At 43.8% G+C, this 21,472-nt stretch overlaps 1 protein-coding gene across 2 annotated transcripts in view; it reads right to left on the bottom strand.

Moving 5' to 3' along the window:
• The window catches only part of zfpm1 (zinc finger protein, FOG family member 1), a 112,929-nt gene extending 91,791 nt beyond the window's left edge, over window positions 1-21,138 (bottom strand). Inside the window, exon 1 of one of the 2 annotated variants that reach the window (XM_085778342.1) lies at window positions 20,440-21,138. In XM_085778342.1, the coding sequence (XP_085634468.1) occupies window positions 20,440-20,479 (40 nt within the window). In that variant the 5' untranslated portion in view covers window positions 20,480-21,138. Of the gene's footprint in view, window positions 1-20,424 lie in introns of both variants that reach the window. The other variant, XM_085778341.1, reaches the window with a different exon arrangement.
• Window positions 21,139-21,472: the final 334 nt, after the last annotated feature.

Raw genomic sequence — 21,472 nt, 5'->3', positions numbered from 1 at the left:
CCGTACCGTATTACTGCTGTAAAATCAAACAGTGCATTCTGCAAATGCGTTTTTTGATTGTGTGTAACAGGGAACAGCCCAAAAAAATGAGCCAGTTCATTGTCACCACTGTAGGTGGGATACAAACAGGAGTTGAATGTGTTCAGCCAATCATAGTGCAGGGTGGAAACAGTGACGTTGACAACCATGGCTACGAGAAACGACCGCGTTTTGATTTCTGAACGAATCACTGTGGTAAGTTTACTCCTGACATCTGCATATATGTGATGTCTACTAGAGTCAAGACTCCAGGGTTGTGTTGTGGTCTGCATGGAATAAAACCACTGAAAACACGTACACGTACCTGATTGGCTCTTTACTGCCTCAGTGGTGAAACAAACAGGAACTGTTAATTATAGGTGTCTCTGACACTGTTGTCTCTGCTAGCAACTGCTGAGCAGAATATTCTGTGTTTTAATGCTACAGCCTTTACTGTGCCTCGGTCATGGTATTTTGTGCAACAACTACAGTATTCAACTGCAGATCAGACAAATCATCTTGCTTCCTGTTTACACCCTCGCATGCACACAGTGTAGGTGAGTGGTGTGCGTTTTCAGGTGTGATTGTGTGGACAGTCAGCTTTGGTATAGACCAGGCATGTCAAATGTGCGGCCAGGTGGATGAATTTGCCAAGTGTGAAAATGACACACTTGGCAAAAGAGGCATTATATTATTGAAATTGTGTGAATTTTTCTCAAGAAATTCAGTTCATAATGTTTTGTAAAAGAATAGTTCATAAACTGTAAGCATCTTAATAATGTACTTGTACTTCTTTGCAATAAAACAAGGGGTTTTCTTTGTTTATAGGTTATTACGCTATTATTTTACTGGTCCGGCCCACAGGAGATCAAATTGCGCCGTATAGACCTTAATGAAGAGGTTGTTTTCATTTTACATAGCGTTTTAGAATAAAAACATAGCAGTGTGGGAGTGGCCTATATGACCATGTAGTGACACGCCCCCTCTGACATTGTCCCCACTTCAACACAGACCCTCCGTCTGACCCACAGAGAGACTCTTGAGTTTATTACTAAAACCTGCATCTTGTGATTTTAGCAACTGCCGCTGTGCAAATAAACACACACACACACACACACACACACACACACACACACACACACACACACACACACACACACTCAGTGAGTCAGCTGGGAATTCACAACCATTGTGTTGAGCACAGGAGCAATTAGGGATTCAGATGTAAATTGGGGTCAAGCTGGTGACCTGCCTGTCTCCGTGTCTTCTGACGGGACACCACCACCAAACGGCTCCATGCCACAAAGAGCCAATCGCCGCCGCCATTCCTGCCACCGCTGTCGACGTTTCAGTCTGTCATTGTGAGAACTCAAACCTGTCCGCTTGCTGGTTTGCGCCTCTCTATTAGTGACAGATTGAGAACTGAGCTTATCTGGGGCCACCAGAATGTGTGTGTGTCTGTGTGTAGGGTGTACACGTAATGAATTGGTGTCAGGGAGGGCATAAAGAGTTAAATGAGGTCTAATCTGTTAATAGCAAGCAACAGCAAGAACTTATCAATGCACAGCTTGTACACAATGCAAAAACCTTCAGACACACACACACACAAAACACAAATATCATTATGAAAAAACACTTGCAGAGCAAAAAAAAAGAAAAGTGGCTCCATGTATTGGTCTTAATTTCAGCATCAACATTTTATCAGCCAACCCCCATGAATAATCCACACTGTAATTTCTTTCTCTCTCCCCCTTTTGTTCCTGGCATTTTGGTGCAGCAAGATAAGGGCTAAAAAACAACAGAAGGGCTCACAGAGTGAAAAAAGACAGATAGATAACATTGATATCAACTCCTACACAACACAGTCATTCTCTTATCTGGGCTTTTTATCACAGTTTCAGTTTTTTTTCTCTCTTTCTTTCTTTTTCAGCTTTCCACTCCCCGTTCTTTGTGGACTCAAAAGGACAGAAAAAAAGAAAAAGCACTGCCCTTAAAAAGTAAAGTCTGGTTTTGGTGTCAAATTAACCTTGCAACCATGCCGATTTCCTGCATCCTTACTCTGGTTAATGTGTGTGAACGTAGCAGCAGGAGCGCGCACGCTGTTGACAAGATAGATCTGGTCACATACAGTATAAGCAAAGCAGACTGTGGGCTAGAAAAGAAAATATATTTAGATAAGTGATCTGGTGAGGTGGGAGGGGAGTTGCTTATTAACAGACACAGACAGGAAGATTGGTTGGTAGAGTCAGACTGACACACACACACACACAATCTTGTCCCAGCCTACACTGCAGCCATATTTCTGAGAAGAGGAAAAACTATTTCACACACAGACTTATCATTGCTCTGTGTCAGACAGAAAAGCCTCTCTGGGTCTAATCTATCAAGGTCAGCTAGTGTGGCCTGGACAAACAGCATGTTGTTCCATCCCACTGCTCCCTGCTGGAGAACACAACATCTGACTGATCTCACTGCAGGGATGACTGACTGACCGCTCCATGACAAGCTGACAAGACTCCTAATGTACTAACAAATAAACGCTGCTGTGCTGTAATGAATTCATTTGAGCTTGGAGGCCTTGATTGCTATGAATCTTTGTGTCTTTTAATTGAAACATGTCGGTTGGTGTACATTTATGTCCCTGCTCTGCCTCTGTCCTTCACTCACCAGTACCACATAGGTGGGCTACTGCATTTCAATATGTGCGTTTCCCAACTTATTAAATTATGAAAAGTATCATTAACTGCTAGAATAAATCCCACCTCAATAAAAATGGTATAATCATCAAGAATATAATGGAAAAGACTAAATATTATTGTGTGTGAGATTACTGCATTTCTACCTGCAACTAGATTTTGGTTTACATTAAAAAATAAAAGAAAATAATTTTAAAAAACTACACATTTAACACAAAGCACAACAACAAAGGAACTGATTAGTGCTTTTATGCAGCATTTACTTATTCTTATGAGTGATGTTTGCTTGAATGAAGGACCTGAAGGAAGAAACATGGATGCCATGTTAGCCTAAACTATGTAATTAAATATATCAGTATGACCGCTGTATGACACCATATGTAGTGTGTTTAAGACATGTGCCATATGACTGAGAGTACAACTGCAGCTTTATACCACAGAGGGGCATTTGTTGCATGTCACACCCCTTCATCTGCCCCATGTTTGCCACCTGCCACTCCACTGAAACAGAAGGAAGGGTAGGAGCAGAGGGACCTGAAGAGTGGGTGGGGAGTGAGGGTGTGTGTGTGTGTGTGTGTGTGTGTGTGTGTGTGTGTGTGTGTGTGTGTGTGTGTGTAGCAGCACAGAACAAAACGAATACTACTACAGCTGCTGTCTTGGGGATCATTTCTTCAGTGAAGCATTTATCTTCCAGCAATAATTAAAGTTCATTTAATTTGATTCCACAATTGATTAAGAATGAGCATGTGTTCTTTAACGACGTCAGGCGAGGTGTATATATGTATTTAACGTTTTCCTCCGAACGGTGAGGAAACCTAATCCGAAATTTGACCATAATGTTTTCCAGTGCGATATGTCACAACTTTGCATCCTTCAACTTGAATGGAAAGGCAGCTACTGACAGTCGACAGGCGGCGTCATCACCGCCACCATCCTGATCAAGGGCTAGGGAGTGATAGTGCAGATGGGGAATTTCTCCTCATGGAAAGGAGGGAGACAGAGGTGAGAGGAGGAGGAAGGGGGAGGAAAGAAGTTCAGTTGGACAGACAGAGAGCTGGAGAGCTAAAGATAAGAGAAGGGAGGGAGATAGCGGTTGCTCGTGGTGTGTGTGTGTGTGTGTGTGTGTGTGTTGGGGGGGGGGGGGGGGTAAAAAGCAAATGGGTTAGAGGATTTGGATGCAGGGAGCATATCCATCAGGGATCTTTCCTGGTATCAAACTAGAGCGATCAGTGATAAAAAGTCAACCTGGAAACAGCTGTAGCTGCAGTGGAAGTTCACTGGGCTGCAAATAGGCCTGTCTGCCCCTACTCTCTCTCTATCGCCCCATCTGTGCCCCCCCCTCCCTCCCTCCCTCCTCTCCTCCAGCAACGCTTGTTGCCTTTATAATGACTCGAAAAGCCAGTAATACAAGTTTTCTTACACTCTGGCTGGTGCTGATGGCCATTCTCCGAAGATCTTTGTGCCTGCACCATTTTCACACATCTTTATTGGCAACAGGATCTGCAAATATAATACACTTCCACATCTCGATACTCTTCTTCCAATTGTGTGACCACTACAGAATCCCCCCTCCCTTCCTTTCTGCACATCATCTCCCTCCTCCTCCTCCTCCTCCTCCTCCTCCTCCTCCTCTAAAAAAAAAAAAGCTCCACAAAAGAAAAGAGAAAGGAAAAGAGGAGAGGGTTTTTCTTCTTTCTGCTGCGCCCCACCCTTTTCTAGATAGAGAGAGGGAGAGAAAAAGAAGAAGAGGAAGAAAAAAAAACATAATTTATCTGTGTATTATCAAGAAAGGCAGACACTTTAATCAGTCAGCTATGAAGTCAGTATTTCCATTCTTATCTGTCGCAGGAGTGGAAATGGAGAGGAGATAGCGTTCTGGGAGCCCATCGGTGGGCAGGAATGATAATGGGGGGGTGGGGGGGTGAAGGGGGGTTGGGGGTGGTGGGGGGGGCAGGGCTAGGCTATTGGACCGCTGTGCCAGCGCTATCTGCACCCATTATCAACAGCCTTATCAGCCCTACCATCAGCCTCGCTGTAATGGGGCCAGTTCAACTTTCCACATTATCATACTGCCAAGACCTGGTTAGCCAAGGCTAGGGGTCTGGCTGGAGCCGGGGGGGGGGGGGGGGGGGGGCAGGGGGGCTATAGATGGGTAGAAGAAAAGAAGAGGTGATAGAGAAGTGGAGGCGGAAGGGTAGAGATAGAGGTAGAGGGTCGAGAGGAAAGGGAGAAAAGATTATTTTAAAGAGAGATGGAAAGGACTAAATATTATAATACATAAAAAAAAAAACATGGCAGTGACATTGTGTTGTGCTCTGCTGTTGAGTCTACACACTGCAGGAGTGTTTATGGTCTCACTTCCTGCCTCTCTGGGCTGTTAAGTTATATTAGATCAACACGCCCATAATAAATGATGTTACAACAGGGCTTCATTAATCTGAGAGATTACAGAAAGTTAGTTATATCGATCACTCAGGCTTTTATCTGTGTCTGCATCGAGACAGAAGATGAAACCATTGTGTCAAGATGTTGCACAAATGTGTTTTTCCCAACAGTCTGAACCAAAACATACAAAGACAGGATGGAAATTAAGTAGTGGTGATTTATTTTTGAGAAAGACTTTGATAAGGAGTTTTCACAGCAGATACTAACAATCTGGTTGCAGCTACTGTAAAATGGACTATTTTTAAATTTGGCCATTTTATGCCGCAACATTTAAGCCTAGAAAATGAATCTGTCTCAAACAGGGTTTTATGTGGCGCTTGTATAAAGTTGGGGAGACTCACAAGAGGACGGTCATATTTCAAGCTGTAAAGCCACAGATATCTGGATGTTTAGATCCCAGTACAAACCAGGCTCCTGGATCCTACATTTCCCATAATGACACTAGTAACACGTTTGTGTCAGATCCTCCCTTTGTGTTCTACAAGCCAATGATGAACAATAAACATATTACACCTCTGGTTCCACAGAGCCAGATTCCCTGTGACTAAAACTGACCGCCAGAATAAGAGCGCACCTCTCCTGGGTTTATTCAAAATATTTCTGTGTATAATAATTAGATTAAATACATCAGCACTATGTGCATATGCTACATCAAAATCTGCATATTGCAGCGTGCATGTGCACAACTATAAAATGAAACCAAATTATAGACGTCGCTCCGTCGGTGGTTCACACCCTTTTTGTCTTATACAACTGGAATGATAAGCTGAACAATCAATATGTCAGCTGGCAGAAGGTAAATCAGTAACCACTGCCATGATCAATTCATTGTTTACATTCCCCATTTCCTTCTTCACAAATATAAGAAACACTGCATTATTACATCAAAGGAAACAGACATTTAATATGTCACTGAGGGCCGATGTGTGTTTTCACCATTTTCTGGGAGGAAAAAAAAAAAGAAAACGCGGGGGAAAAAAGACAATTTGGGAAGTTAAAGATAGTCGCTATACCCTTATTAATTCACATCCCCCAAGCTGGGAGCCATGTTGTCAGAAGCCTTCACTGTTTTCAAAGTGCTCTGAAGCTTTCACATTCAGAATAAAGACGACACAGTGCTGGAACACTATGAGGTATAATTAAGATAGTAATAATGATCTGAAATGATACCAAATCCAAATATGATTTATTTTCACCTGTGGCACATAGTGTGCAGTCTGTGAACATACTATAGGCCCCCACACACACACATTACACACACACCACAAACACACATACACACACACCACAAACACACACACATAACCATTTGATTGGCAGCTCACTTATCAGCCAGGGAGCCAGAGCACCACGGTTTACACAAGCACAAAGCAATCCAAAGGCCCGGATCACTGCAACACTACTGGCTCACATGACTCATAATGTACACACTGAGACGTGAGAGAGCCAGCGATACTGAGAGGTAGGGAGAGAGAGGGGGCGGGGGTGGGTTACTCATTGCTCACCAGCACAGCCCTGTACGCTGTACTGCTACCACGCTACGTGTAATCCAATGTATAAACAGTCAATTTAGGATGAGAAACAAGTTATTGATGAGTTTTATCATCCTCTGTTGGCAGCCTGAGGAACTGCAACAACAACTGGCTCAGGTGCTTCCAGCAAAAAAAAAAAAAAAGGTGCAGCGTTGTGATGCAGAGGAGTGAGTTTGAAAACCCTGATGATATGTATTTTGGGGTGGTCGCTGAACACGGCTAATTAGAGCCGTACTGCACCACAGATCTGCTCTCTGAGAGTCCAAATCCCTGACAGTGCTGAATTAAGGGAACAATGCTGGTTTTATGAAAGCTGATTGTGTTTGCGCATGTGTGTGTGTGTGTGTGTGTGTGTAGAGATAGACAGAGACAGGAGCCGCTGGTCTAGACCCCCCCCTGTTAAGGCGGCTCCCAGGAGGCTCCACCAGCAGCTCCTCTTTCTCCCGGCATTGTCTCGGACGCCGACTCACCCATACGACCCCCTCGGCTCCTGTCCTCCCCGTTTCCTCCCTCTCGCCTCTCGCCCTCGTCTGCTTCCTCTATCCTCTTCTCCTGCACATAACTGCACTTACTGTATGGTGTGTTTCTGCTGCCTTCTCACTTCTTGTCTCTAACTCATAATTAGAACCAGCCTTGTTGCTTGTTAATGCTGTTTAAATGTCTTTTCTACAGTGGCAACAACACGAGTCACGACAAAACGCTACAATTTTTGTCCTGAAACATGACAGGATCAACAGCATTTATCTGTGTTAGAAATTTAAGTTACAGTTTGTTGTTTTTCTAAACTTTTCTTCTTGAAATATTCAGCAAAACCTCTAATGTTAAGTCGCTGTCACCTGGCTGCCAGCGGGGCCTCTAAAGTTTACCTTCTAATGAGTGGGAGCTCACAGGTGTCAATCAATATGTGAACTCACGTTCTGTCGACCGCTCCTCTCACGTAGATGCTTCAGATCAGTATTAGACGCTGGCTGTAAAGGCTGACTCCGAATTACAACAGATAGTGTCAGTGTGTTTTCATTTTGTGTCTCATGCAGTGATTTCCACAGATACATACTGTACAGTAGTGTTTTGTCATGATGAGAATGTTCACTCTGTGTGTGTGTGTGTGTGTGTGTGTGTGTGTGTGTGTGTGTGTGTGTGTGTGTGTGTGTGTGTGTGTGTGTGTGTGTGTGTGTGTGTGTGGACCAAAAAAAAACAGTCAATACAGGTCTAATAATACAATTCACAACAAAATAAAGGACTGAGCTTCCATTGAGTCAGAAAAGTTTACGTGTAACAGTCTTTGTAAGAATTCAGCAGCAATGAGAGTTTTCATTAAACCCATTTCCTGGAACACAAAGCTGGAGTTTGTGAAAGAGCAGCTTGACTCAGCACAACACTGCTGGAAAATGAGAAGTTTGGGGAGAGCATGCAGCTCTATGTGTGGTGTTCAAACTAACATGAAGACCTTCCAGAGGCGAAGCAGGGTGAGTGAGCAACATGAGCTCTGCTGCTTCTACCATCATGTGGAGGGAAAAATAATTCCTGAATCTATCCAGGTCTCTTCCAGTGATTACACCTGCTGCTGCTGGAGCTCAGGAGAAGCTGCTGATGGGAACAGGACAATGAAAACAACAACGAAAATAAATCGACTAGAGAATGAGCTCAAACAAAGAGAATCCAGCTCCTGGAGTCAGAGCCCAGATGCTGAGATCTGTATGAGGAGTAGTCCAGACTAGAGTTCCTACTCGGTTTGACCAGGTATTAGCACCAAGGCCTTACTCATGTTTCCAATCAGCACTAGTGTGTTATTAGCTTGAGCTGCTTGTGACTCAGATGAAGATCAGATATGACACTTTATTACTCATCGATGCACAAAACCAGATCATTCCCAACAGTTCACTGACTTGGTCTTCTCACCGTCTGCACCATCTGCTCTCTGCACTGTGGGCAAACACACCAGCAGCTACTGAGAACTGGACTTTAATTCCCTGCATGTGTCACAACAAACTCGGTTGGTAAAGTTCATTTTATTTTTATTCATCTGCATACTGCTGATTAAATGAAAGCTGCAGTTGATCAACTTTCTATAAATCAGAGCTTCATTGATCCATTACAACATTCTTCACTGGGAACTTAGCACTAGGCCTCTGAGAACCCAACAACAACAACAACAACAACAACACAACATTACTGTCTCTACATTACATGCAAGCTTGTTTTCTTTCCGTGGGAAACCGCTTCCTTCGGGTAAAGCTGACCAAATAATGTCGCTCATCTCTCTACAACATCAAGGTGTTCAGATTAAACTGAGATCACAGCAAATACAGCCAGTATCGTAAATGAATACAAAATGTATGCACAAATAAAATGCAGTTTCACCTCCTGCTTTTCAGTGAGAAAAAAACTTATGTGAGTAATCCTGTTTTGCCTTTTCTCTACATTACAGTTTATTACATTTATACAAGTATCCATGCACCTGAACCCAAACTAGCTGCATCCTGCACACTCCTGTGACAAAGTAGCCTGGCTCTCGCCAGACCCTTGTAGTTCCGCAAAGTTACGCCAGAGGCGCTACGCTCAGCTTCGCACAAGGGTCTGGACTCGAGGCCAATGCAAACTTCTTCCCCGGAGCAAAAAATAATGAACCAATCAGGATCGCCGGGCGGGACTTTCTGAGGTGTGACGTAGCGCTGAAGCGACTGTTTGAGTCAAACAACAATGGCGGCTCGCAGTGAGTGGCTGAAGTAGCACGTCATTCAAGATAACGGACAAGTGGTTTATCCAATCACATACAAGATTTTTTTACAAGGCCCCGCCTTCTGAAATGAATCGCCTATGGAGCAGTCCCAGACCCTTGTGCGGAGCTCAGCGTAGCTTTGCGGAACTACAAGGGTCTGGCGAGAGCCAGGCTAGTGACAAAGCCCATGGGGGCGGAAATGGTTAAAGGGATAGTTCAATATTTTGGCAAATTGGGCCATTGCCATAATCCCTATAGGTTCGTTACCTTTAATTGTCGGTGCAAGCTATTTTTAGAACGGCGGAGCAGAGCCGTGAGCTGCTCAGAGCTACGCTACAAAGGCTAATGGGATTTCTTGGTTTCCCTCATCAAACTCATCAAATACACAATCCAACAATTCCACAATGCTCTGGTGGACAAGTTGTGACCTGCACATTCACCACGCTATGAGATAACACAACGTTACCAGACAGACACAAATTCATGCAAAACCGCTGATGCACGTTCCCATCAGGGACAGTTTTTCATCAAGCAGTCTCTGCATTTGCCTTGAAAACAACTCTGTCTGGTAACGTTGTGTTATTATCTCATAGCGTGATGAATGTGCAGGTCACAACTTGTCCACCAGAGCGTTGTGGAGTTGTTGGATTGTGTATTTGATGAGTTTGATGAGGGAAACCAAGAAATCCCATGAGCCTCCGTAGCGTAGCTTTGAGCAGCTCACGGCTCTGCTCCGTCGTTCTAAAAATAGCTTGCACCTGCTATGACTACAATGGGCCAATTTCCCAAAATGTTGAACTATCCTTTTAATTTATCAGTTTATCAAAAGAAATTTACTATCAAACTGTTTTGATGATTAATTGACATTCAAGAAAAATAAACTAGTATGAGATTGCCAAGCTGTTTTTTTTTGTTTTGTTTTTTTCTTTTTAAAATATTACAGATTAAATGTGTTCCAGTGGGTGACAAAATCTCCCTTGTTGCCCATAAACTACAAAAATACTAAAATACTATCACCTACGTTTTTGAGGCTTTTCTTCACTTGAGGGCTGAGTGAGCAGGTGCACATGGGTTCAAAGGTCAGTGTGAATGAATGTGTGTATTAAGTGCGTTTTAGGAATGGTGGAGTATCGTTCCGCGTCACCAAGTCACTGTGACCTTTGACCCTTGACCTCTTGACTGTTAATTCAGTGTAATATCGGTGAATAAGCTCACGGCTCCTAGCTACCGTTGCATTTATTGTGTGTGTGTGTGTGTGTGTGTGTGTGTGGCTGTAAAAGCAGGTCAGGTGGTGTTGTTTGTCCAGGTTGCCTTAACACCGTGGAACAGAGCGCTCAGCACAGTAGGAGTAAATGGTCTGTCTTATCAATGCCGCTGGGGGGCCTTGTCATAACACTGGCTGTCTCTATCCTACACACACACACACTGACCAGAGATCAGAGCCACGTGGCCCACAGTCACATACAGTACACACAACTTCCACAATGGCACACACACAGCTGTTTTAGCCTCAACACCTCAACACCCGGCCTCCATTTCTTCCTCTTATCATTCGTTTCTGAAATCGACTGAACATCGCTGATGAATTTTGAGGAAAACCCTTCTGCGCTGATCATCGTGCACATCTGCAAACCTAATACAGCTGGACAGTGCAGCTGGAGGAGAGCACGTGACTTCTTTTGGTTACTCAGGTTAAAGGGCCGCCGCCTCTAATAGAGAACGCGTCAGCCGTGAGTTAAGCCCTCACAAAGCTCCCTGGGAAGAGATGGCAGAGTGGTAATTATTGCTAGAGCGAAGCTGCTTGGACGTAGATTATGCTACTGTTGGTGGAGGTAATGTTTTCTCTCCTCCCTCATCTGTGAAGCCGCCGGCGCCAAGGTCAAGGGTGAAACCGTTTACAACAGTGCTGAGTTGGGGAAGCATAATTCACCACGAGGCTGTCCCCTGGGTAAATAGCAGGAAAGGGTAATAACTCATCCACACACTGAACACAAATAGTGTTTCCTCTGTAACCCTGCCAGCTTCCCCCTTTGGTCTATCTGACTGTGCATGTACACACATTACACACACACACTTCATGTGCAAACACACACTAACGTAAAGACGCTAACACTTTTATGGAGCCAATTGCGAAAGAACTCAAGAAGCCTAGTTCAATAATAAGCCAGTGGTGACGTGACCTGCACATTATTGACTGTGACCCCGTGTAGATTCAGTATGCATATGTGGGTATGACTGATTGCAGTCATATGCAGCTCTCACGTCAAGCTATCTGATAGCGAGCATGAGAATCGTTGCGCGTCCGATACCTAATCAGTCACCATCTAGCCAGTTTAATATCTGTCAGTGGAATCAACTCTGTGCAAGTCATTCTGCTGATGCTGCTACTTTCCTCTTTTTCTTCTCCTCCCACTTACAGTACGAGCTTCAAGTTTCACGCCTTTAACAGAATATATAAAAAAAAAAAAAAATCACCCTGGAGATAATCATCGATGAACACCAAAAATTTTGCAACATGTCTGCGCTATCTTACACAGAATCTGGAATGAGTAATACGTGGTATTAATTTTAATTAAATTAATCAATGACAATGCTTGTTAGGGAGGAGAGAGAGAGGAGAGATGGGGAGGGGGGAGGAAAGGAGGAGAAGGAGGAGGAGGAGGAGGAGCCTGAATGACTGAGAAAAAGATTGAGGGAGAAAAGAAATGCATTCACACCTATCATCTAATTATACAACAACATTAATCCCATTAGGACTGGAACTGATTGCCAGGGTCCGAGCCCCGGCTGCTCCTGCCTGGGCCTGTTGTTATTGCAGTGGAGCCTCAGCTCCGGCCTGCTCCAGCCTGATAACAACTCTAATCACACTTGGCGATCTCTATCTGCACCGGAGATCAGGCCCCGCGGCTTATCGAAAGTTCACATCAAGCTAAAAGCAGAACAAAGAAAGAGAGAAAAAAACAAGGGAAAGCCACCAAGGCACTGTGTGAGTCTTCTGGGTTTGTGTGTGTGTGGGTCCTTGGAATTTAGACATGCTTGTGTGTTTTATTTCACTTTGGCTCACAAAGAATGAATTAATCTCTCAACTGCGAGGTCCATATAACAATCACGTGACCCGAGCCTGGTCAGACATCTGATAAAAAAACAACACAGCAACACATTCCTTTCACAGCTGCAACACACTCGCAAATACGCCGAAACCGATCTTGACGTGAAGAATCGAAAAAAAAAATTTAAAAAAAAACACACCTCCTCTATAAGCTTTAAAGAAGTTAAACCACTGTTTTCTAAGAGAAAAGACAAGATGTAGAAGAAAAGGAGGATGAGGTTGGTGTGGTGACTTCCTTGTCTGGCCTGTGCAGGCGTCCTGGTTGGCTTTAAGCTGTGGGAGGCAGCGTATTATTCATGCTGACCTCTGAGCCCCAGCGCTGATGTCATAGGAAGCAAGCTTTCCCACACTCACACACACACACAGCCAATCAGCAGTGTGGATCTGCAAGGTGTTATCTATCTACCATCAGCAGGCCTCCTTATCAGCCCCAACATCTCTGACAGAGGGGAGGGGGAGCAGCAGAGCTCGCTGGGCTGCCATTAAAAACACACCACAACACATTCATCTACCAGCTCTGTATTCCACACACTTTTTTCACTCTTTCTCTATCTTTTCTCCTTCCTACTATCTACCTCCACTCCTCCTCCTCTTCTCCTCCCTCTTATCACAGCACATTTTCCTGCTCTCCCTCTGCCTTTTCTCTTCTTTTAATTATCTAGAGATCCACCCCCAGCCAATCACAAACAAAACCACCAACAACAACATGACAATGCTGGCGAAATGGCATGCAACTGCCAGATGTAATTACAATGTGCCCTCCATCCTCCATCTCTCCTTCCATCTGCCCAGCTTCCCCTCTCTCACTCACTCACTCAGTCCCCCCCACCTCCCCCTCCTCTTTTGCTTTCTGCGATATCAGCAGGAGCGATCGCCGCCAAGTTTTATCACGTCTCCCATCTCAACCGCCAAAATATAAGCCCAGGGATCCAGCCTCAGTGGGCTGCCTGCCTGCCTGCCTCTATCTCCCAATCAAGGAGAGGAGCCTTATCAGGCTGAGAGATCACCAACCGTTGGGGAGGATGACGCACAAAGAGACACAGACAAATATCTATCAGCTACACAAACACCCCTTCTCCTCCACTGCTATGGGCCTCCAGAAAGCCTGGACTTAATCCACTGTTGTTGTTGTTGTTGTTGTTGTTGTTGTTGTTGTTGTTGTTGTTGTGTGAGAAAGAGAGAGAGAGTGTGTGTGTGTGTTGGGGTTGTTGTTGTTGTTGCTGTTGTCAACTGTTGCTTTTCTCGTGGCTCTAACAAAAGTTATTTTGGCATCAGAGAATCAGGGATAACACTACACACCACCCACCTACAGCACAGAGGGGGAGGGGCATAATGTGTATAGATTTTTCATTTTTCATCACGTCGGTTTGGACCAACACCAACACCTTTGCTACTGCACTGCAAAAAAATCTTTCCAAGAATATTTGTCTTATTTCTTGTCAAAATGTCTAATTTCTAGTCAAAACTAATCTCTTTCCACTTAAAATAAGACTCATCACCTAAAAATTAACTTGTTTTTAGATTATTTTCACTTGTTTCAAACAAATTTTTTGTGCTCGAAATAAGGAAGAAAAACTTGCTCCACTATCAGATTCTACTTATTTAAAGTGAAAATATGCTTGAAAGACGTAAAAAGTGTCTAAAAACAAGCTACTTTTTATGTGATGAGTCTTATTTTAAGTAGAATGAGATTAGTTTTGACTAGAAATTAGACATTTTGACTAAAAATAGGACAAATATTCACGGTAAGATTTTGAGTTTTTGCAGTGTGTACAAGAAATGAGTGTGAGTGGTCCAGGCTGTGAAGCTGTGTAACGATGGTAGAGTGAATCAGGAGGATTACAGTGTGCCGCGCGTTGACGTCTGGCATTTAACAGAGACAGGTTTTGGTAAACAGGCGGTCCTTATCATGTGTTTACCTAATGGAGGTTGTTGAGGGAAGCACCTGTAGCCTTCCCTCTATCACCAGCTGCCACTTTCTCAGAAATCCAGATGAGAACTAACATGCGTCTTATTCACAAGCTCCTCCTTGAGCTGGTGATAATGAGTCTGAGGCCGACGCTTCCTCTGGAGCCCTTTCTTTTATTCTCACAGATTCTGACACTTCTTCTTCTTCTTCTTCTTCTTCTTCTTCTTCAAACCATCCATTTGTGTGACGCCCAGCTTCATACAACGCCTTATTAAAATTTCAGCGCTGCATGTCAGCATTCAGCATTCAGCTCTAAGTGGTTACCCATAACACCCTACTTCTGCAGAAAAGGAATTTCAGTTTTTTTTTTCCATCTGTGGTGTTGAAACAAAGTACTACTTCCTTACACTGGTTCAACAACAACAAACAAACAAAGAGTGGGTCTAGCCTTCAATCAACACAGTTTCCAGTCTGTTTGTAACCTCATGGACTCTAACCCAGAACCTGTGCATGGACGTGCCAAGTATGCAAATTTAAAAAAATGACAGAAAAAAACACAGCCTCTGTTTCAGACTGTTTTAGGTGGCACATATTCAAATGCAACATCAAATTGATTTTCATGTCAAAACCGCTGAAAGATTCAGATTACGCCTGACTTGTCACCACAGGTGTCCGCTCCATTGCAGGCCTTTGTTCAGAGCGAGGCTTTCGCTGTAACAGAACCAAATTTACCGACACACCAACACGGACTTGATGTAATTTAGCTCCACACACACACACCACAAAGAAGGAAAGGACTAATTAACAAAACACACAAACATCCATCACTCGACTTTAGCTCCATCACGTGACTCTTTCTCCAGCCGGAAGTTAGAGGTGTAATGTTGTGACATCAGAATTCTGCGCTGTGTGGTCATTTTGTCATAGAAATTTATCAGAATCAATTAATACCCTTAACTGTCAGATTCTTTTTCAATTATTCCATTGATGATTCCTGATCAGTTTTTTTCTGAGTGGGAAAAACAGCGCGATGCTCCTTCTATGATCCTCCTTTAAAACAAAACAACATTTATTGAATGTTTTCTATTAAAAAGGGACAACGAGGAGATTCTATTTGGTTATAAAAAAGTCTCACGTTAATGTGGATGAATCTACGCTACCCACACTTGTTAATGGGCCCATTTTCGATAAATACATCGTTTTGTCTCTATCGTTATTTTGTTATTATTAGTGGTGGCGGAAATGCTGGTCGAGCCGACCAGCGTTTCTTTACTTCCGGTTTTGTGGCGAGTCATGAGAATAACGCAGCCAAATCGCCGTTTATGGTCGGAACTACGACGGTATGTGATCGTCTTCGAACTTCTGACTTTAATTCTTGATGAATGAAATTAGTCTGCCTTGCGCCGGTCAAAGAATTTCACGGTGCGCGGAGGCTCATAAATGTAGTGTGAAAACGCTTTGCTTTTCCAAAACTCCTCGTTGTCCCTTTAAATCTTGAGCTGTGAATATCAACCTGAATTAGTAGTGTGGTCATACAGTGTAAACCTAAGCCCACAGGCTTTATTACATATGTTTAATGAGCTGCTTCAGGTCCGTTCATTTAGTGAGGGAGGAGGAGAAACCACCGTCTAGTCAGCAACTGATCAAATCAGCAACTTCAAGTTGAATATTTAATCAATACTCTACATCAGTCCAATGCTTTTAAATATCCAGAGTTGTGACTAACTGTGATGGAGAGGGTCGATAATCATGGTCATGTTTTTAAATGATGTGTGTGTGTGTGTGTGTGTGTGTGTGTGTGTGTGTGTGTGTGTGTGTGTGTGTGTGTGTGTGTGTGTGTGTGTGTGTGTGTGTGTGTGAATGACACATGGTTCTCCAGACAGAGACTAGAGATGCACATCCACCTAATGTCACTGTTATGTGCTGACATCAACCTTAGAGAAAAGACAACACAAGTTTATCTGATTACTGTTCCTGTAGTTTACTTTCTCTTTTAGTGACCAGTAGGACCATCGTTCCACTTCATCTTCTCGTCATAGTTGTAAATACGTGTCATTTGGGGAACTTTATGCAGTAACTATATATGCTCACAACATGTTGACGTGGATAAAACAGTGGATCTCAACTGAAACCGTCTCTCGGCTCCAATATTAGTTTCAGCAAGCTCAAAACATGGTGGACACACTGCCTTATACCCCTTTCCCACTGGCCAAAAAACCCGTTTAAACCCGCTAACAATCGGCTTTTGGTGGCAGTGGGAAAGGCGCACCGAGCTGCGTCGACGACTCGGCAAGCGACGCGGGTTAAAATCGCCTTTAATCGGCTCGGCTCTGCTCGGCTTGCAGTGGGAACGCCAGACCCGCGTCAACCCGCTAATTTACGTGATGACACTGAACGTTACGTGACGCTACGTCATCGCGCCGGTCGCGTCTCATATCACGTACCAAAACAAAGCTCTGCTCCGCTCTGCTCTCATCCGAGACTGGGATCAAAAGATCAGAGAACACTGACCAAAAACGATAGAAAAAAAGAAAAGAAAAGAAGCGACAGTGTGTTTAACTGACGTGTTGTGCCGCGGACGTCCGTCATCCGGCCGCAGCAGACTCTCTGTCCTCCGCGGTCCTGGTGCTCCAGGTCAGCCAGCCAGAGAGTCTGCCTCGGCGGACGGACACTCCGCGGCGGGCGGCTGTGGCATGACTGTGTGTGTCTCTTGCACCGCGGATGAGAGTTTATGCTCTGTCTGATCCCTCAGCGGGGGGTCAGACTCGGCTCATTTTGGTCAATGGGAAAGGGGCCAAATGCCGATTGTTAGCGGGTCGACCCGCGTTTAAAAAACCCGCGTCGACCCGCTAATTTTAGTGGGAAAACGGCTTTGGTGGTAATAATAGTAGTAGTGGTAGTAGTGGTGGCACCACTAGCCCCCCTCCCTCTGCTGAACCTCCATACACCCCCAGCCAAACAACGTCCTTATCACTCTCACTCTTTCCTATCAAAATGTCTGCCAAATCACAAGAGAGTCACGGGGCTGAGAGCCTGGCTGGCCTCAACAGCAGCCGGGACCTGGTGTACAGGGAAGCATGGTGGACCAGAAGCACTGATAAAGACGGCCATGACACCCCTGAGACGCACACATGTACACACACACACACACACACTCTCACACACACGCACTAAGTCTAGTCTGGATTTATCAGCCTCAGGGTCTGGAATACATCTCCAGGCCTCGCTGCTGGCTTTACTGTAGGTGCCTACTGGGAGTTCACAGCTGATAGGCCACTCTATGGAAACAGATATGAAAAAACAGGAAGTGACAAACCATATGTATATAGGCTACTTGCAGTAGCACACTAGAGATTTTCATCGAGAGAAATCCTGAATGACAAGCTGGCAGATAGGCCTGATCGCCCAACATGGACCAGTCAGATCAGCTGTGCCAGGGAAGTGAGCAGCTAACATCAGCTTTGAATAGCAGTGTATCAAAACCTGAAGAGTCCAACTAAAAAGTGTCAAATTTGTTAGTCCAGGTTCATTATTACTACTGATTAGATAAATTGCAGCAGGACTGAAAAACTTGAGGTAAGTAGCTCAATGACAGCAGGTGTGTAGTTGTGGTTTATATAGTTTGAGACAAGATAAAGTTGTACCAAGCATTATCACCACATAACAAACCAAACTGCTCAGTCAGTTAAAATCAACATCTGAATAAAGTCGGTTTAATTTCTATAGAAAACTTACGATGTTAAACGTAGAATTAGGCCACTGTTTAATTATTAGTATCAACTAAATGGTTGTGTGTGTGTGTGTGTGTGTGTGTGTGTGTGTGTGTGTGTGTGTGTGTGTGTGTGTGTGTGTGTGTGTGTGTGTGTGTGATGTTTTATGACATAACCTAAACTAACTCATGTCTGACAATGTTTGATAATGGCCTGACACACCCTAATGACACTGTTGACAGTTTTGCACTTTAGCTTCTGGAGCTAACGTTAGTGTCAGTTCCCCAGAGAGGGAGCAGACCGCTGCACAGCTCTGGATACCACAGGTCATATACGGCTGAAACAACAATATAAAAAACTGAACGATGGATATTCACACTCAAATCTACTGAGCCACCAGCCAGCACACCGATACTGCAGCCAGATCTCCCACTCTGCGTGAGTTTTTGAGAGGTAGAAAGAAACACCGTCATATGAACCAGAGAATAAACCGCAACTTTTATTTTGAAGTTTGACCAATTCAGTGAATTACTGTTATACACACACAGACAGACACTGGTGAGAACAATTATATCCGGTAAAAATCTAAAAAAAATCTAAAATAAAATAAAAACTTTGCACCTCTCATAGCTTTATCTAAGCCATCCTTAATTATGATATGATTTTAAATTATTTTGTTGGGATTTTTAAATGTTTTTTTCTTATCTTCTTCTCCTTTCTTTCTTCTGCAACAAAAAACGCTTAAAAATATGTTTCACACTGCAACATAATGACATGATATGATGTTCCTTTCTCCCTGACCTACACATTATACAAACACAGGCGTGTTATGCCATGAGAAAAAAAGGTGATCTCTTGCATTCGCTGTATGCATTAAACAACTTATGTGTGAAGGTAATTCTGTCTCTGTTTATCTTTTTGTAAACCTCTAGATGTGAAAGCCAAAGAGAAAACACACCTGCTGTCATCAGGGGCAGCTACTAAATCAGGTTATTTAGTTAGAAATGTCAACTCAAGCATCAACCTTACATTATATATGATTATATTTAAGTAATGTGATACCACAGAGCCCAGACTTCCAAATGCTGCTTTAGACGCTGGTTTTCTGGGAACACAATGACACAATCACCGATGACAAGATATAATTATTTGCTCAATGTGATAACTTACCAAACAAACTATTCAGCTGATGTCATGGTTTCCATTCCAGCTGTGGCCTCCACACAGGCCTACATTCACACTTTTTTAAACTTTATCTCTAATCTCATGCATAATTACATTAAATGTAGACTGAGACTCTTCATCAGTTCAGTGTGAAGCGGGCTTTTTAAAAAAGCACCGGCATGGGTTAATCACAACATCATTAATATGCATTTACATAAACTTTGAACATCAGTCAGCAGCGATAAGATTTCACACGTTTTATAAACAGGAACAACTCGTCAAGCACGGAGACCAGCCAAGCGCCAGACCAAGAAAAAGGCCTGTCAAGCGGCTCCTAAGATGCATTATTGAGTTAAAAGGATAGATGAAAAAAAAGATCCAATTGTAAGCAGCTATCAGCAGAAGAGATCAGCAGGCGGCCTATCTGACGCCCCATCTCTGGAAAAGAGAAGTGAAAAGCCAGAGGGAAAAATGCAACGGCGGCCTCGGCGCTGGCTCAGACAGAAAACAAATAAAAAGGATCCAATTTTAATCTTTATCTGAGCTCACATCGGATCGCTGCTTTATCTCTGTTCACATCGGCTTTTTCAGAGAACACTGACGTTTCCACAACAGAATTAAACAGGAAGCCACGGCTACAGTTTTAGCTGCCAATGGACAAAAGCATTCTTTGCAGGGTAATGGGCTAAATGAAAACTTTTTTTATATTCCTGTACAGTCCAGATAGCGAGGTTGCCAGAGTGACACTTGAATCATTTAAAAAGAAAAAAGAAAAGAAAAGAAGTGCAGACCGAAGCTACGTCGGTGTTTCTTCCGAAAACCCCCTGCATGTGAAATTTATTCAACTTTGAGATTCAATGTGAGGATTATTATCAAGTGCGCAACAAAGCAGGCTCCCGCGCGCAGTTCTCGCGCTGTGTTTGAAACGCTTTTTATGTTTAAACATAAAAGCGGCGTCGTAAAGCTACTGTTTGGTTTCATCCTACTTATTAACTTAACGGTGAACGCACGTTCAACAGAGGCGCCGCTCACAACGTGCGGCTTCTCCTGTGAGTGCGCGTGGCACGGCACATAGGCTCCACGCTCACAACAACACACAACAACACAGAGAAGACAGTCAACTTGTTTCATCCTTACGTTTAATCTGCCGGGGTTTGCTCTGCTTTCTCCGGGACATGGTGGCTCTTCCCCTCTGGTCAGGAGCCGCTGGGACGGACTGACGGAGCGGCGGAGACTGTCTGGCTCTTCTCTCTTCTCTTCTCTTGTCTTCTCTTCTTTCTCTTCTCTTCTTTTCACCCCACCTTTTACTGCTTCGACGCGGCGCTCCGATCAGCGACCGGAGAAATCCGCATGACCCGCCTGCACTTTGATTCTTCTGCCACGACAGCTAACGTGTGTGTGAGTGTGTCTACCTGTGGCTGAGTCCGCTCACTTGTCACTGTCAGCCTTCTCCTCTTCTTCTTCTTCTTCTGCTGCTGCTTCTTCTCCTCCTCCTCCTTCCCAAACGTGCCTTCACCTCACTTTTCTCTCCGTTTTTCCTGCTATCGTTATTCCTTGTCCGGGTGTCCCTCCGCCGCAGCCGCTACCGTGTCTGTTAGCGAGCACAGTGTCTGTGTGACTGTCCTCACAGATATCAACAGTCGTAGATAATAGCAGCTCTGTGGAGGTCAGCGACTGACTGCTATTGTTTTCTGTCAAGTTTCCTCTCGCCGGTCGGTCCGCCCCCTCGGCCGCCTGCACTGTCTCTGAACCGGGGAGCCTCAGCCACTTTCAATGGAGCTCCAGCGCTACACTCAACTTCGCTTACTAGGTGCTGCAGACGCGCCTCTTACGTCTGACGTAGCACACCGGACTCGTCTCCTATTGGTTCACACCTACCCTCGTAAAGCAAGCTTTAAAAAAAAAAAAAAACATGCCAAAATAAAATAAAAAAGTACATACTTCATATTTCACCCCCATGGTTATTATATAAGAATTATATGGGGGAAAATAGGCTAGAGCTCTGGGAAATCAAATTGAATATTCAGATTTTATTTATCCCTTAATAATATGCAGTAGGCCTATCTGACATTACAACCAAATGTTATATATATATATATATATATATATATATATATATATATATATATATATATATATATATATATATATATATATATACATATATATA

This window comes from Trachurus japonicus, chromosome 6 (assembly GCF_045865225.1).
Source record: "Trachurus japonicus isolate A0001 chromosome 6, Traja_1.0".
Taxonomy (NCBI): domain Eukaryota; kingdom Metazoa; phylum Chordata; class Actinopteri; order Carangiformes; family Carangidae; genus Trachurus; species Trachurus japonicus.
This window is presented reverse-complemented; position numbering and strand designations above follow the sequence as displayed.